Genomic DNA, 15,945 nt, shown 5'->3' with positions numbered 1-15,945 from the left:
CTAAATAAGCTCTACAACATACCCAGAAACTGGGGGAAATCGAAGTATTGTCACGGAACTATTGAAGGTAACATCCGCGAAAACCGACGAATGTCAAATATTAAACTATCTTCACCGCGGTGGGTGGCTTTTGGTAGTTTTATTGTGTTTCTGTCCACTTTGAATGCAGTGTGTTTTACGATGATAAAAGTCCTGATTATTTACATGGAGTCTGGTGGGTTTGGCGAAGGCCTGTTAAAGAGCGAAGATTACAATAGATCTTATGAACAAACGCTTATTTCCATACGTCCTATCGTCATATCGTTGCTGAGAGAAGAGATCCCAGGAAGGAGAGAAAGATCAACTGAAGGTTTAATGACCAAACCTGCTCTGTGTAGCCGAAGCTGAGGGTTGTAAACAGCGTCCAGTAGCTCCCGTTGTCGCTCGTTCTCCTCTTTTGAACGACAAAGTTCCTCCTCGTACTCTGCTATCGTTCTTTCAAACAGCCCAAATATCTCTTCAGCAGCCGCAGTTAGTCGCTGCTCCACCAACGCTCTCAGCATCTGGACTTTACACATTTTACCTCTTTCTCTACACAACAAAGACATTCAGCTGATACACGTTGCTGCTATCTGTCGTCTTATTCAATGTGTGAAGTTAGCCAGTGAAGACATCGTTTCCGGTGTAGATCAGTTGATGAACTTCAAAATAAAAGTCCGAATGTGTTCCAGATTTTCTCCGAAAAACACGCAGGAATATAAATGATTAAAACAGAAAGAAAAATACTTTATTAAACTTTCAGAGCTCTGAAAAAAACAATGAACCAAATTAAAGATGATGTAAGTTTGTTTCCATTTCCTTTTAATGTGTCAAACAGAAGATACAAGTTTTGGTCTTGCAGTGTAATTTCATCTGATTTTCTTGTTTGTCTGAAGGTGAACATTAACTTCACCTTCATTAAGCAGGAAACACTGTGAAGGGACTCAACCAATCAGGGTTATGTGAATTGTAAGTTCTGTGAGACAGCGAAGGCAAGATGATCTGCAGCTTAAGTCAAAAGCATCAGTTAAACCTAACAAGCATCCATTAGACATCATTTTTAATCTCAGTCTATTGGTTCAAAGTTAAAATAGTTTCTACTGGATGATACCTGACAGGTCACATGGTGAAAACAAATTACAAATATACTTTACTTGGGCAAAAGAGTAAAGGTAATCCAGCTCACTGTCTTAAGTTAAACAGACAACTTGTCATGGTGGACAATAAGATATATTATTTTCTAACTCTCCCTATCTCCCTTTTGACAAACTTTGCACCCTGATTTTCAACATTTAATGTTCCTGGGCTTTGAGAAGAACAGCACACACCGGTGGAAAATCGGCATAGCTTCCCTTTAACGTGAGCAAACGTCATGAGAAGCTAGAGAGGAGACTGTCAACTAACATTGTTAGTTAACACGTAACTTACATTAACTTAGCCAACATTAGCAAATGATCACGTTAATTATCAATGATAACTTCTTTAGTAACTCGATCCATTTGCTGTCGTACATTCATAATGATAAAAGTGTGTCTTGACTAGTGGATAACTGCAGTGGATACTGTGTCGTTAGTTTTAAAGGGGTGATGGAATGATTATATAGGGTATTGCTCACTGTTCCTTAAGGTCTCCTAATGGGGTATGGAACATTGGTTGGGCTGAAAATGGCCCGAGTGTTAGGCGGGGAACAGAACAGACTCAATCACAGAGCTCACAACAAATAGGTTTATTAGGGATTTAGGGAAAAAGGGGGGGTTGGGAGGCTGGATACTCAGGGGAGCACGGGGGAGCCGAAGCCGAGGAGCCGAGGGAGAGACACTGGGACTGGAGAGCAGAGGAAGCGAGGATAGGCTGAAGCAGGGTGCAGAGGAAAGGGGGGGTGAAGCCAGCTGACTGGAGAGGACGGTCGGAGATGGAGATGGTGACTGAGGAAAGAGACACAGAAGGTAAGTGAGTGTTAAGCAGCAGATAAGAAAACAAGGATTTCAGAGAGCGTTTGCTAAGAGTTTCACCAGGGTGACTGGAGCAACGATCAAGCAGAGATGGTCTGTTGAGCCGGGGTAGAAATACTGGTCTTGATTGCAGGTGTGCATCAGGAGAGGTGTCCTATCTTGCCAGAGAAGGCAAATATGGTCATTTTTCTGCAAAAGAACTGCTAAGGTTTGCAGTTTACATTTATTTTGTTGTTACTTGTTAATAGTGTAACTTTTATTTCTCAAATTATTGTAGTTATGTGTTAGGTGACTTAGGTTTACTTATTATATATTTAAGTACTTTAAAATGTTAATATATTGTTAAATTTAAATAATAAAAAGAAAAAACTCCATAAAAGAGCCTTTCTTTGATGTCATTTTTCAGTTTTTCAAGAATCGGTTAGAATCGTTTTAAAAGTACCGGTTTGGCATCGGAATTGTAAAAATCCAAACAGTACCCAACCCTAAACACAACAGAATATTAAAGTGCACTGATCAGGCACCCTCTGTTATAAAAAAAAAAAAAAAAATTTCAAAAAAAAAAAAAAATTAAAAAAAAAAAAAAAAAATTTTAATATAAGGGAAAAAAAAAAAAATTTTTTTTTCCCCCTTCCTTGGTCACCCCCCCCCCCCCCCTGTTATATATACAGTATACAGAAAAATTTGTGGAGCCACTCATCTAAATCTATAAAATTATTACAAAACATAGCTTGGTTAGGTGTAGGGAAAGTAGGATTTGGGTTAAAATAAGCACTTGAATGAAAAAAATCTGTGTAGTTTAACAGTTTATTCAGCCTCAGAGAAAGCAATTAATTGTCAACATAAAACTCCCAAAAATCCCCCCAAAGTTGGATACACAGATTTTACATGATATAACAATCATCAAATATTCACCAGAACTTGAAAAAAAGGATTCACACTTTAAGAGAAACAAACATAACTATAGGAAATAACAAATAGTGATCATTCAGCTGAACCAGAATCAGGAGACAGAAAAACCTGTTACAGGATCACATCCTTAGTAATCTTCCCTCAATTTAAAATCTGCTGTTAGAAAGTCTTAGTAATTTCATATCTCCTCCCCTTTGGTTGTGATTCCTATATTTCCCAGAACGCCATTCAATAAACCCAGCAGACAGATATGGTGTCAACGTCACACCACTGCAAACAAAGTGAGTAAATAATTAAAACGCCAGCTACCAGTGAGTAGAGGGTTTTTATTTAGAACAGATGAAATTAAACTCCTCATTGTCAATCTTTTTGAACCACTTATGTTGTCCTCCTCTGTCCATGGCTCCAGACATGTCACAGTCATCATCCATCTTTTGTGAGTCCCAGTTCTTATAACAGACCACCTCGTCACTGACTCAGAACCAGAAATCCAGAGTGCAGGTGAGGTGTAGCGCAGTCCCAGCCAGACGTAAGGACTGTCGGCCTACTTGGCTCTCTCTTGGAACAATGACAATGGCAATGACATCAAAGAAAGGCTCATTCATGGAGTTTACAATATATTAACGTTTTAAAGTACTTAAATATATAATAAGTAAACCTAAGTCTCATTTCTATCTGTCAGCTTTAGAAGATGAAAACAATACTTTTCTGATTTCCACAGGGATGCAAAATTCTGCACAAAAATCCACCAGACCATGGCTAATTCCATGGCAGGATGATTAAGAGAACAGAAAGAGATGGGAGAGGTTGGGTTTCTTTGGGTTCACTGCAAACCCCAGCTTGCACAAATTTGACATATTTGTATTTGTACATATTTTCCCCATAAGTCAAGTATAAGAGCAGTCTTCTGTTTTTGTCATGCAATTTTGGTATGCTCATGTAAATGTTGAATAAACTCCCATATTGATACATGATTAATAGTGAATCTTGCTAAACATACGTTACTTAGAAAGAAGTGAATATATGTGTGGGCCCTATAAAATATTGGGTGGTTACATTTGTCTGATATTTTGTATTATAATTGATATATGACAGACATTACAAGACAAAACAATATATAATACAATATTTAAGATAAGAGTACATTTTTCTACCACACAATATAATGTCTTCTATCTAGATGTTGATACAGAGATTTTTGTTTGATACTTCAGAAGTTTTACTTGGACTTTAAGGCACAAATGTTATTCCATGTTATCAGTATCAGGTTCAGAAGAGTCTCCAGTCTCTGGTTGTAAAAGTGGATGTGAGTTCCTGGCTGGTTCTGGTCCTCCACAGTCCTCTCCATCAGCTTCTGTTTCCATCGGACCAACACATTTATGTTTTTTGAGATTACACTGCTGGGCAAATCTTTTGTTACAAACACTGCAGCTGAATCTTTTCTCTCCTGTGTGGACTGCCATGTGTAACCGTAAAGTTCCTCTCTGTGTAAAAGATTTTTTACAAACACTGCAGCTAAAAGATTTTTCTCCTGTGTGGATTCTCATGTGTATCTTTAAAGATCCACTCTGTGTAAAAGATTTCTTACAGACTGAGCAGCTGAAAGGTTTTTCTCCAGAATGAGTCAGCATGTGGTTCTTCAGGTTTCCACTTACAGTGAAAGCTTTATCACACTCAGAGCAGCTAAAAGGTTTTTCTCCTGTGTGGATTCTCAGGTGTTTTCGTAAATTTGAACCATGTGCAAAATATTTCTGACAATCAGAGCAGCTAAAAGGTCTTTCTCCTGTGTGAGTTTTCATGTGTGTCTTCAAAGATGACTTGAGGACAAATTTGTTATCACAAATTGAGCAGCTGAAAGGTTTTTTTCCTGTATGAATTAGCATGTGTTGCTTCAGATTTGACTTGAGGCCAAATCTTCTCCCACACTCAGAGCAGCTAAAACGTTTTTCTCCTGTGTGAGTTCTCATGTGTTTCTTCAAGGTTACACTAACAGTGAAAGCCTTACCACACTCAGAGCAGCTAAAAGGCTTCTCTCTTGTGTGGATTCTCATGTGTGACCATAAGTTTCCTCTCTGTGTAAAAGACTTCTTACAGACTGAGCAGCTGAAAGGTTTTTCTCCTGTGTGAGTTCTCATGTGTGACTGTAAATGTTCACTCACTGTAAAGGATTTATTACAAACTGAGCAGGTAAAAGGCTTCTCTTCTGTGTGGACTCTCGTATGTGTCTTCAGATTTGACTTGAGGACAAATCTTTTCCCACACTCAGAGCAGCTGAATGGTTTCTTACATCTTGAATCATGTTTCAGAGAGTTTAAAGCTGACTGAGGTTCTCTGGTCTCCTTCCAATCAGCACTGGCATCAGTTTCAGGTTCAGAAGAATCTCCAGTCTGGTCTTCAGTCTCTGGTTGTAAAAGTGGATGTGAGTTCCTGGCTGGTTCTGGTCCTCCACAGTCCTCTCCATCAGCTTCTGTTTCCATGTGTTGAGTTTGTCTTTGATGAAGCTGTGAGGACTGAGCTTCCTCTTCATCATCATCACTCTTCACAGGGACAGGAGTGAATGGGAACTTGGTGATATCAGCCTCCTCCAGCCCTTGAAGCTGCTCTCCCTCCTGACTGCTCCACAGTTCCTCCTGTTCCTCTTTAATGTGTGGGGGGGGCTCTGGCTCCTGCTGGTCCACACTGGAGCTACACTCCTGCTGCTCAGGGGGAACCTCTTCTTTAACCAGCAACAGCTGCTCAACATCTGCAGGAAACACATACAGAGAAATGTGGAACTGTATCCTATCACCTGGAGTGTAATTGTTATAAAGAAATACTGGTTGTTCAGTCAGTTACTTAGGTTACATCTACACTAGTAGTCTTCCTTTTCAGCCTTGGAAAACTGTTGGTTGAGTAACAAATTCAGTCAAAAACTGTTGGAAAGGCTGTTGACTGACATATTAGGGTCCTCTTGTGGTGAAATAATGCAACTGCGCTGTTGAGCACAAAGTAGCGCAATCTGTAATTAAAGTGACTATAGATAACATTTTTGAGTTTCTGTAACTGTCATTTTTCATATTATGATCTTAAATGAGCTGTAACAGCAAACGAGACTAACAGTGAAAAGAATGCTATTTTTAGGTAGTTTTTATTAGTGCCGTTGCTTGTGTTCGATTTTTCCCACGTAGTCACAGAATGATTTATGGAAGGTAGATGCCACAACAGTAACATATTCTGAAGGGTCACAGATTCTTTTTGGAGCACCGGAAATGCCATTGTTAGCGTATCCAGCCAGGTGAAAAGTAGCAGAAGATGTATTTTTATAGGCTAGGCGTAGTTGTATTTTATTATTATTTTAGAAGTTATCTGCTGTAGTTATGGCTGATTCTGGGACAGGACCATCACAGAAAAAAGGAAATTAAATGAAGAACAACTAAAAGCTAAAAGGTAAAGTGACGACAGGCGAAAACACGAGCCAACTTCGTTGGGCCTTTCAACGGATGGAGACAATTACTAAACCCATCTCAATCTGCCGGCGATTTGATTTCGCCCTGCAGCTCAGGCTGGAAACCTGTACGTTTATCTATCCTCCCTTACAAATTTCCAATCACAAACTGGGTTATCCACCTATTGGCGGGTTTAACACAATGACGATAGAGAAGCGACCCAGCAGCCTTTTGCTTACATTCAACAAGTCGGCCACCTAAGCACAGCATCTCGTTGATGATGCAGTCACTGCTACGTCACCCGGATCGTTGTTCTGATTGGTTGAAGGACTGTCCAATTGCGTACAGAGTCCTTTGAACTATCCCCGTTGATCAGGTCCCTTGTGCAGAATCCCTAGACTAATTCAATCTTTAAAGATTGAGCGTGGTCTGGTGATAGCCAGACTAGAGAATTACAGGATTGTATATGATTCCAAACCCACCCCGAATAGGCCCTCAGGTAAGTAGGCTAAGTAACCGTAAGCAACACTTGAAATGCAACGATGCATCTGTAATGTATTCTCTTATTGTAAATTAATGACTTTCTGTCTGAGCGAAACATTCATCGCGACTATATGACCTCCCGGTAATGCTAACTCAGTAAAACAATGGGCAACAAAGCACCGTAAAGAAAAGACCTTTACGAGAGCAGACGTGATAAAAATACTACCACTTGTGTCCAAATCGGCCGCTAGAATCAACACAAACTGAAAGTTACATATAGCCACATTAAGAGGCTTAACAAGAAACTTGTCAGAATAACAGAGTGTGAAGTCGACTACTGCATTCAAATGGTTGAAGTTGTGTGTGTGTGTGTGTGTGTGTGTGTGTCTGATGAACTGTGAGTAAAACCTTTAATTTTTGTCTGATCTGGACATTATTTGAGTCTTTCACTGTTTTGGTGAGTCTTTTGTTAATGCAGAGCTGATCTAATCACCATGTGGCTTCCTAATGCTAATGCTAGTATAGCTGTACCTTTATATTTCTCTGTCCTATGTATATGACATGTATGTCTGTTTTTTTTTTTTCAACTTAAAGGACAATTCTAGCGCAAAATTAACTTAGGGGTTAATAACATATGTGTACCGAATCGAACGTTCTCTGGGATCTGTTTTCATGCCAATCGAATGTGTCTCTAGCTTTAAACAAGCTACCGCAACCAATGGTTAGCTGCTAACGCTAGCTTTCGGGGCACAGGGTAAATCACTATTTTATACCACTAACAAGGCTCAAAATAGCACCATACTTAAACGGTAGCATAACGAGGGTCCCTATATGCAAACCAAAGCACTGAGAACTTTGTAAGTGTACAGAAAGTTTATTTAAAAAGATAGATTATAAAGACAGTAGCGTTAATGTTTACATGCGGGCACCATCTTGGATAACAGTCATGAGCAGTCAAATGACGAACGCTGTGCAACCAGTAACCAGTAACATAGCTCAAACACAGCGTTCGTGGTTTGCGGTAGCTTGTTTCAAGCTAGAGATGCATTCGATTAGCATGAAAAAATATCCCAGAGAACGTTCAACTCGGTACACATTATTAACCCCTAGGTTCATTTTGCGCCGGAATTGTCCTTTAATGGAGCAATCAGTGTTATTTCTTTCCCCAAGCAGTACATCCCTTTATGTAACCATCACCTATATAGTTCTAAGTGAATACCTATTCAATAACTGGTCCTTCGAGCTGGAAGTGAAGTTTTCACCAGATCTCAGGATGCAGCCTAGTTTCACATACAGTGGGGCCTTACCAGAATCAACATGTCCAAATGGGCAGTTACAACATCCTCTACCTTAGAGACTATGAAATGAGTTTTGCTGGTTACCGGCAAGCCATTACAACTCCTAGTTATCTGCACACAGCACAGTATGCAACAAATCTGTGAGAGGAAAACCTGGGTAAACCATCAGCATTGTCCGCCCAGTCATTCCGTTCAGCAACAGGGCAATTCAAAGTGCTTTACATAAATCAACTTTTAAAGGAGCAAATGCTGGCAGCTTCAGTAAGCCAACCCCCACTGACAACTAGGGTTTGGTACCGTTTGGATTTTTACGATTCCGATGCCGAACCGGTACTTTTAAAATGATTCCGATTCCTAAACGATTCCTAAACCGATTCTTGAAAAACTGAAAAATGACAAAAGAAAGGCTTTTTATGGAGGTTTTTTTATTGAAATTGTTTTTAATTTAACAATATATTAATGTTTTAAAGTACTTAAATATGTAATAAGTAAACCTAAGTCACCTAACACACAGCTACAATAATTTAACAAATAACAGTTACACTATTAACAAGTAACAACAAAATAAATGTTGAGTTGGTATGCCAACCAGCTTCAAACTTTAGCCGTTCTTTTGCAGAAAAATGACCATATTTGCCTTCTCTGGCGAGATAGGACACCTCTCCTGACTTATGACATGTCCTGCACAGGAGAAAACTCTCTCAGATAGTGTCCAAGAGGTCTGTACACACACAGGTAGGAGTTTGAAAGGGCAGACAATTTGGGGAGGCTGTCTTGCCTCCCCCACCACCAGGTTACAGGGTCTTGTCCTGAACGATAGACTAGCAGAGCAAGTGTAATATGTTTACTAGCGATCACATGCAGTCAGTGAATGGTTAATATGCTTTTACGTCCGTTTTGGTGAGCCCAGAGGGATAATATGCCATTTTAAAAGTAGCCTACATTTACGGTAGCTAGCTAACGGTAGACTACAGGGAAAGTGGGATATTTTTACGTCCGTTTTAGAGTGTGTACAAAAAGGCGTCTATCAGCAGGGATTGTAGAGTGCATGTCGGGGGAATAGCGCAGACACATGTCGACCTTTATTCATTATGAATAAAAGTACCTCCTGCAGAAACAGCCAAACACTCATGCCTACCCCAGGTATCAAAACCCTGCAATTTTGCAAGCTTGGGACCAGCAACCAACTGGTATCACACCAAGTTCCTGTGATTCAGAGGATCATTTCCTCAGCCAATGCGCCACCTTTAAATACTTTGATGAGACTTAAGTTAGAGACTGAATTAAAGACAAACACTGATGCCGATGTTGAAGTTCACATCAAGCAGCACAATGTACCCTGAAAAAGGCATAGAACATATGTAAAGGTAAACACCTACAGATTCTAGATAAAGTCAACACTAAGATTGTAATGGGAGGTACCAGCCTGGTTAGCTCAGCCACAGAAAACCTTTACCTAGAGGAACCTTCCGACTCCACTAGTGTTCCCATAAAGGTCATCAGTCATCCTCTGGCATGGTGAAAACAAACACCTAGGTGGTCTCCAGGAACTGCTGCTCCAGGAACCAACAGGAACTCCAAAAAAACTTTACATGAGAACCATCCATAAGGACATCCATACTCATCATAGTGCCTTAGTCTCCTTCCAATTCCCTCTGTAGTGCAGCCACAGAAATCCTTCCAGATAGTCAATGCCTTCACCTCCCTTGCTTTGGGCAAGCTGAACTTAAGTATCTATTAGCCACCCTTGAGAAAAGGCACATCACCTCAAAGACTTGTCTCTACACCCCTTCAGCCATGTTTCACCCTTGCTGCTAATTGGAGCTGACCACCTTTGCTTTATAAGCCCTATGGAACCAGTGCACTAAGGACAACCAGGAGGGCCAGTGGCAATCAGAACACGCCACAATGCACAACAATTACTTTTTACATCTCTCAGCCCTTTGTCATTTGAGTTGTAGATAAATGTTGAAAAGCATTGGCAAGTTGACACTGCCTTATAAGAGTGGAAAGGTGTTTAAAAGGTCAAAGGAATAGCCTGGTTGACACCAGACCATTCTCAGTTGTAAATGAGAGTGGGTCTGGGCAAGCTTCATTCACAGCCCATTTCCAAAGGGGCGTCACCAACGGACGCTGCTCAAATGCCCCTGGGTGCAACTGGATAGTCCTTCAACCAATCAGACCAACAATCCGGGTGACGTAGCAGGGACTGCGGCATCAATGGGTTGCTGTCCGTCATGTTGAATGTAAACCAAAAGCTGCTTGCCGTCGCTGCGCTGTCATCGTGTAAAGCCCGCCTCAACGGTTGTGATTGGTGCCTCGATTTGGAAAAATTGGAAATGGGCTTGAATGGACCAGACTGAGCAGTATCTCTAATTTGCTGGACGTTCCTCAGGGTTTTCCCAGGCTATCAAAGGAAGACAATGCAGCTGTAAACCTACTGGGAGCCAGGACTGAGCAAGTGACAGTGAATAGGGGTGCTGAGGTATGCCATACCGCTGCTAAGGAGAAAGAAAATACTACATTATTCAAGGCTTTTTAGGAAGCATTCATGCTAAGCCTCAAGAGTACTGAGAAACACCGTGCTAAAGATCCAGAAAGGGCTGCTGCGTACACTGCAGAGAATAAGAAACTGCAAGGTGATGTTGCCTCTCCTTTCGCTACAAAAGAACTTGGGCTGCGTCTCATTTCTCTGTCTCACCCCTTCCCCTTACCCCTACCCCTTCGTTTTGCGCGTTCACGTGAGAGTAAGGGCTGTCCAAATACTCATTTTGATCTAGTGGTGGGGCTAAGCGGAAGGGCTAGATACCCCTTGAAACCAAGCAAGGACGCAAGCTTACTTGAATGCAAGGGGTATCCAGATACATTTGCGCAACAAGGAACAATGGTTGCCAGATCGACCAGAGAGACCCAGAAATAAGTATTTTTGGCTTAAAGAATTGATTTAAAAATTACAAAAGTCTTGTTTTGTGCTCTACACAGTCCTGTACATATATATTTGCAACTATATTTGTAATTGAAACGTTTTTCAAAAGCGCTAGCTTGCTATGCTAACACTAACGTTACACTGCTGATTTGCACAACAGTTCCGCATTTTTAACAAAACTCCATTAGTAGCGAATTTCGTTTGATATCAGTGCATAACACTACTTGCTTTTGAGACATCAATACGTGCTTTACATATAGCGTCCTGTATCACACACAGGGACACCGGAGGAAACCCAGCAGCGGATTCACTTTCGGGCTGAAAACTAGCAGTAATCATTTGTAATTCATTCCTGTTCATTCACCTGTACATTGTTGTTGGTTATGATACAGGATACTAATGAAATAAATGGGGTTGGAGGGAAAGGTTACTGGCCAACAGGCATCAGACAGGGGGCTGGAATTTCAGAATAGCTGTTTTTAGTTTGTTTGTGGTCTTGTGTGTCTTTTTTAGTTTTATACATTTGAGTGCATTTTTTATGTATGTGACATGTAAGTTATGGTTTTAATAGTTGATAATGGCTTTGTAATATAATATATTTTTATATAATGTTTTTGCCTGTTATGTTTACTTTTTTGGGAAATAAAGACAGATTTTTGTTAACAAATAAAATGTTGCTGAACCTCAATGACATTCAAAACAGTGATAACTGAAACCGATATACAACACACCATGCAGCGTGTATATTTACTGCAAACAGACCTAAGTATGTATGAAGATGTAACCAAGTTGGTGTCTCATTTCATAGGGGTATGTTTTCACCCCTACCCCTTACCACTCGGTTTCGAGGGACAAGGGCTAGGGGTAAGAAAAAGGGGTAGGGGTAAGGGGAAGGGGTAAGAGAAATGAGATTCAGCCTAAACCTCAACGAGTAGCCGATGCTTGGTCCTTCCATGAGTCCCTCAATTATTAGTGTGTTACTGCACTTTAGGGGACACAGTGTCCCAATCATGGCGACAGAAAGGCCATGTTTCATCAGGTTTAGCTCCTACCTGAAGACAAACTCCTCCTGAAGTTTCTTTGGTGCAATATGAAACAGATGAATCCCCTGATGTACTGAATTCCCACTGTTCCCACTAGGTGGCAGTATTAGTTAGATAAAGGGACAGGCATTAGGCCGGGCAGCTAAGCCAAGACTGGGGTCCTTTACTACTGCGTCTGTATTTCGTAGTGAGTTATTCCCAAGGGGGTAAGCTTTGCTTCAGAACTCGAACCTCCTATGGCGCCATTTTGACGCTACAAAGAGATCACCTCCCGTTAGCATTCCACTGACTAGCATACATTTTGGCGCCACTTTGACAGCGAATAACTTTACATCTGAAGCGTTTAAAGACTCTATTTGTCCGTTGTTTATTTCTAAAGAAACACGACAACGTATAAAAGGCTCCATTACCTTGTAGCTCACGTTATGGCTCCGTAGCAGACGTTTTTATAAAAATAGGCTAACGATTGTGTCATAACCACGTGACTTACTGTCGCACAGTAGAGGAATTACCGTATAGTACAGGAGAAGCTCACAGGCAGTTTGGACTTACGTTAGCTGTTTAGGTTTAATTACTAATGTTAACTAGCATGTTAGTGATCAATAATTAGCCTGTGCCTATGTTATCTCCTTACATATACCTACTCTCTCCGTCTCTGTAAGATTGGGAATGATTGAGATTTCTCTCGGCACAGCTACCAGAAGACTTCACACTTTCAGACAGGTTGCTCACGTCACATCTACGTTGTCTCTGTCATTCGAATATTTAATGCTCAAAATGCAGCCTGTTAAATATGTTCTACACTACTCTGGCTTATGTATTGTCAATGCCACTACAAGCATGTGGTTGTTGTTACACGTTCTGTCCACTAGAGGGGCCTCTAACATCAGCCTGGCCTTGAGGCGACCTGCACGCAACTTTGTTTACATTCATTTTCCACCACGAGCACACAGCGACAAAAATCAACAGAGTAATGAAACATTATCTAACAAGGGAAGCGGCTCTGTTGTAAAGGCTAACGGTGCACAGTTAGCACAATGTCATCATGTTAGGAAGCACAGCCAAAACCATTTGTCATAAACTAGGTAAGTAACAAACGATGCTAACTGCATTAATAACTAAGCCAAACGGTGCTGTCACTACTATTTTAGTGATTTATAAGCAACCTGATTCCAGCAGATTGTCACGTTACTGAGAATACAGCTGTTCAAATGTAATATATGAAGTAGAAGCTAACTCTGCCAGCTGTAGGGGAGCTAACATAAACTTTAGCTTTCTCCATGAAGCTCCCAGCTACGCTAACGTTACCTCCCGACGCAGTTAGGAAACCAGAACGAACTATTGATAACATTAGCATTTTGGCTCGGTGGATGGCGATTTTAAAGTGCCCATATTATGAAAAAATCACTCTGGGATTTGGGGTGTTCTTTTGTGTCTCTGGTGCTTCCACACACATACACACTTTGAAAACATCCATCCATGGTGTTCTGAAGGAGATATGGTTTCTGAATGTGTCCTGCCTTCAGTCTCCTAGTGAGCTGTTCAAAATCGGCTCGGACTGTGACGTCACAGTCCGAAATGAGCTGACTAACCACAACCGTTAGCTCGTTAGCATGCTAACCGTTAGCATGCTAATGCTAACGGTAGCATGCTACGTCGTTCTCAATAGCAAAGCACTGCTACAACACACACAAGTTCACCATAATCTACAAAAGAACTACTTACATGTGCGCCCTCATTTAGAAGAAGTCTCCCAGCTGATCCTGCCTTGTAACTGACCAAAGTTGGAGAAACAGGCTTTCTTTTACTGTCTCTAGAGTTAGCTAGCTGACATGATCTACATCTGAGCTACTGAGCATGTGCGAGTGCAATCAAAGATAGTACAGAAGAAGATGAAAAGAGGTCTCACTCTGTAGCTAAAACAGAAACCAGGTGAAAAGAGGATCTGCAGCAGTGAGAGAGAGCTGTGCAGTACAACTAAAATATGGTGTTTTTTGAAAATTAAACCATGTAAACCTATTCTGGTACAACCTTAAAATACAGTTATGAACCTGAAAATGAGCAGAATATGGGCGCTTTAAAGTCATGTTAAAACTATTTCCCGTCCTGCTTACGATTTCCAGCCGCAGCCTGTCACTCCCCCGTGTACTAACGTTACCCGGTATGTAACGTTAGCTCTGTGATGTTGTACTAACGTTACTCGCTACGTAACGTTAGCTCTGTGATGTTGTACTAACGTTACTCGCTACGTAACGTTAGCTCTGTGATGTTGTTACACGCGTTTTCGCTACACGTTAGCTCTGTGATGTTGTACTAACGTTACCCGGTACGTAACGTTGTCTTAAAGACCTCACAATGCTTTGTGTTTCTCACTCCCGCTGTTATTGTTCATATGGCGTGACATGAATCATGCGGGTATAGGTCAAGGCGAGAAGAGGGAGATTAGCTAACGTTAGCCAACATATTTATATAAAAAAAAAAAAAGTCACATTCGAATAGTAATTTCAACATTCGAATAGTATTGATTTTTTTACTATTCGAATTATATTCGAATTTCGGTATTCATTCCAACAGCCCTAGTAAGCTCTAACCTGTTAACATGGCAGCCAAAATATAAACGGACACACCACACAGCTGACACGCTCGCGCAACACATCCAGTGTGTAAACCAGCCTTATGTAGCCTATTGTCATCTGTATTCCTGTATTGTATTAAATGTGAAACTGTATGTTGTCCAGCACGACTATGCTTTTCGTGGCCAGGTCTCCGTTGCAAATGAGAACCTGTTCTCAACGGCTTACGTGGTTAAATAAACGTTAAATTAATAAAAAAAAACTGTTTAGCTAACTATTTCAACTGTTAGTCATTACTCAGAGCAAATAAATCTTTTCTTACAACTTGAATCCTTCCTTAGAGAGTTTGAAGCTGACTGAGGTTCTCTGGTCTCCTTCCAATCAGCACGGTCATCAGTCTCAGGATCAGAAGAGTCTCCAGTCTGGTCTTCAGTCTCTGGTTGTAAAAGTGGATGTGAGTTCCTGGCTGGTTCTGGTCCTCCACAGTCCTCTACATCAGCTTCTGTTTCCATGTGTTGAGTTTCTCTTCTGGCTGGAGGTTCTGCCTCTCTGTTCTCCTCCGTTTGACTCTGATGACGCTGTGATGACTTACGACCAACACATTTATGTCTTTTGACCTGATTAAGCCACTGAAATTTCTTGTCACAAACGACGCAGCTAAATCTTTTTTCCCCTGTGTGGACTGTCATGTGTGAGCGTAAATTTGCACTGTGTGTAAAAGATTTATTACAGACGGAGCAGCTGAAAGGTTTTTCTCCTGTGTGAGTTCTCATGTGTCTATTCAGACTTCCTTTGCGATCAAATTTCCTCCCACACTCAAAGCACCTGAAAGGTTTCTGTCCTGTATGGGTTCTCATGTGTTGCTTCAGATGTTCCTTGGTCCCAAATCTTCTCCCACACTTAGAGCAGTTGAATGATTTCTTACATCTTGAATCATGTTTTAGAGAGTTTAAAGCTGACTGAGGTTCTCTGGTCTCCTTCCAATCAGCACTGTCATCAGTCTCAGGTTCAGAAGGGTCTCCAGTCTGGTCTTGAGTCTCTGGTTGTAATAGTGGATGTGAGTTCCTGGCTGGTTCTGGTCCTCCACAGTCCTCTCCATCAGCTTCTGTTTCCATGTGTTGAGTTTGTCTCTGATGAAGCTGCGAGGACTGAGCTTTCTCTTCATCATCTTCACTCTTCACAGGGACAGGAGTGAATGGGAACTTGGTGATATCAGCCTCATCCAGCCCTTGAAGCTGCTCTCCCTCCTGACTGCTCCACAGTTCCTCCTGTTCCTCTTTAATGTGTGGGGGGGGCTCTGGCTCCTGCTGGTCCA

General features: G+C 41.2%; 2 protein-coding genes across 2 annotated transcripts; both read right to left on the bottom strand.

Moving 5' to 3' along the window:
• Window positions 1-1,729: 1,729 nt before the first annotated feature.
• LOC120571063 (zinc finger protein 84-like) lies at window positions 1,730-15,648 on the bottom strand. Its single transcript, XM_039819767.1, has 2 exons — window positions 14,953-15,648; window positions 1,730-1,943 (listed from the first exon to the last, which is right to left on the bottom strand). Exons 1-2 carry the CDS (start codon window positions 15,485-15,487, stop codon window positions 1,756-1,758), a joined length of 723 nt encoding a protein of 240 aa, XP_039675701.1. The 5' UTR covers window positions 15,488-15,648; the 3' UTR covers window positions 1,730-1,755.
• On the bottom strand, window positions 2,764-5,360 carry LOC120571052 (gastrula zinc finger protein XlCGF57.1-like). The gene has a single exon (XM_039819753.1). The coding sequence runs from the start codon at window positions 5,357-5,359 to the stop codon at window positions 4,127-4,129; it is 1,233 nt and encodes a 410-aa protein (XP_039675687.1). The 5' UTR covers window position 5,360; the 3' UTR covers window positions 2,764-4,126.
• Window positions 15,649-15,945: the final 297 nt, after the last annotated feature.

This window comes from Perca fluviatilis, chromosome 13, assembly GCF_010015445.1.
Source record: "Perca fluviatilis chromosome 13, GENO_Pfluv_1.0, whole genome shotgun sequence".
Classification (NCBI taxonomy): Eukaryota; Metazoa; Chordata; class Actinopteri; order Perciformes; family Percidae; genus Perca; species Perca fluviatilis.
Note: the sequence above shows the minus strand (reverse complement) of the source record. Positions and strands in the feature narration are given on the sequence as shown.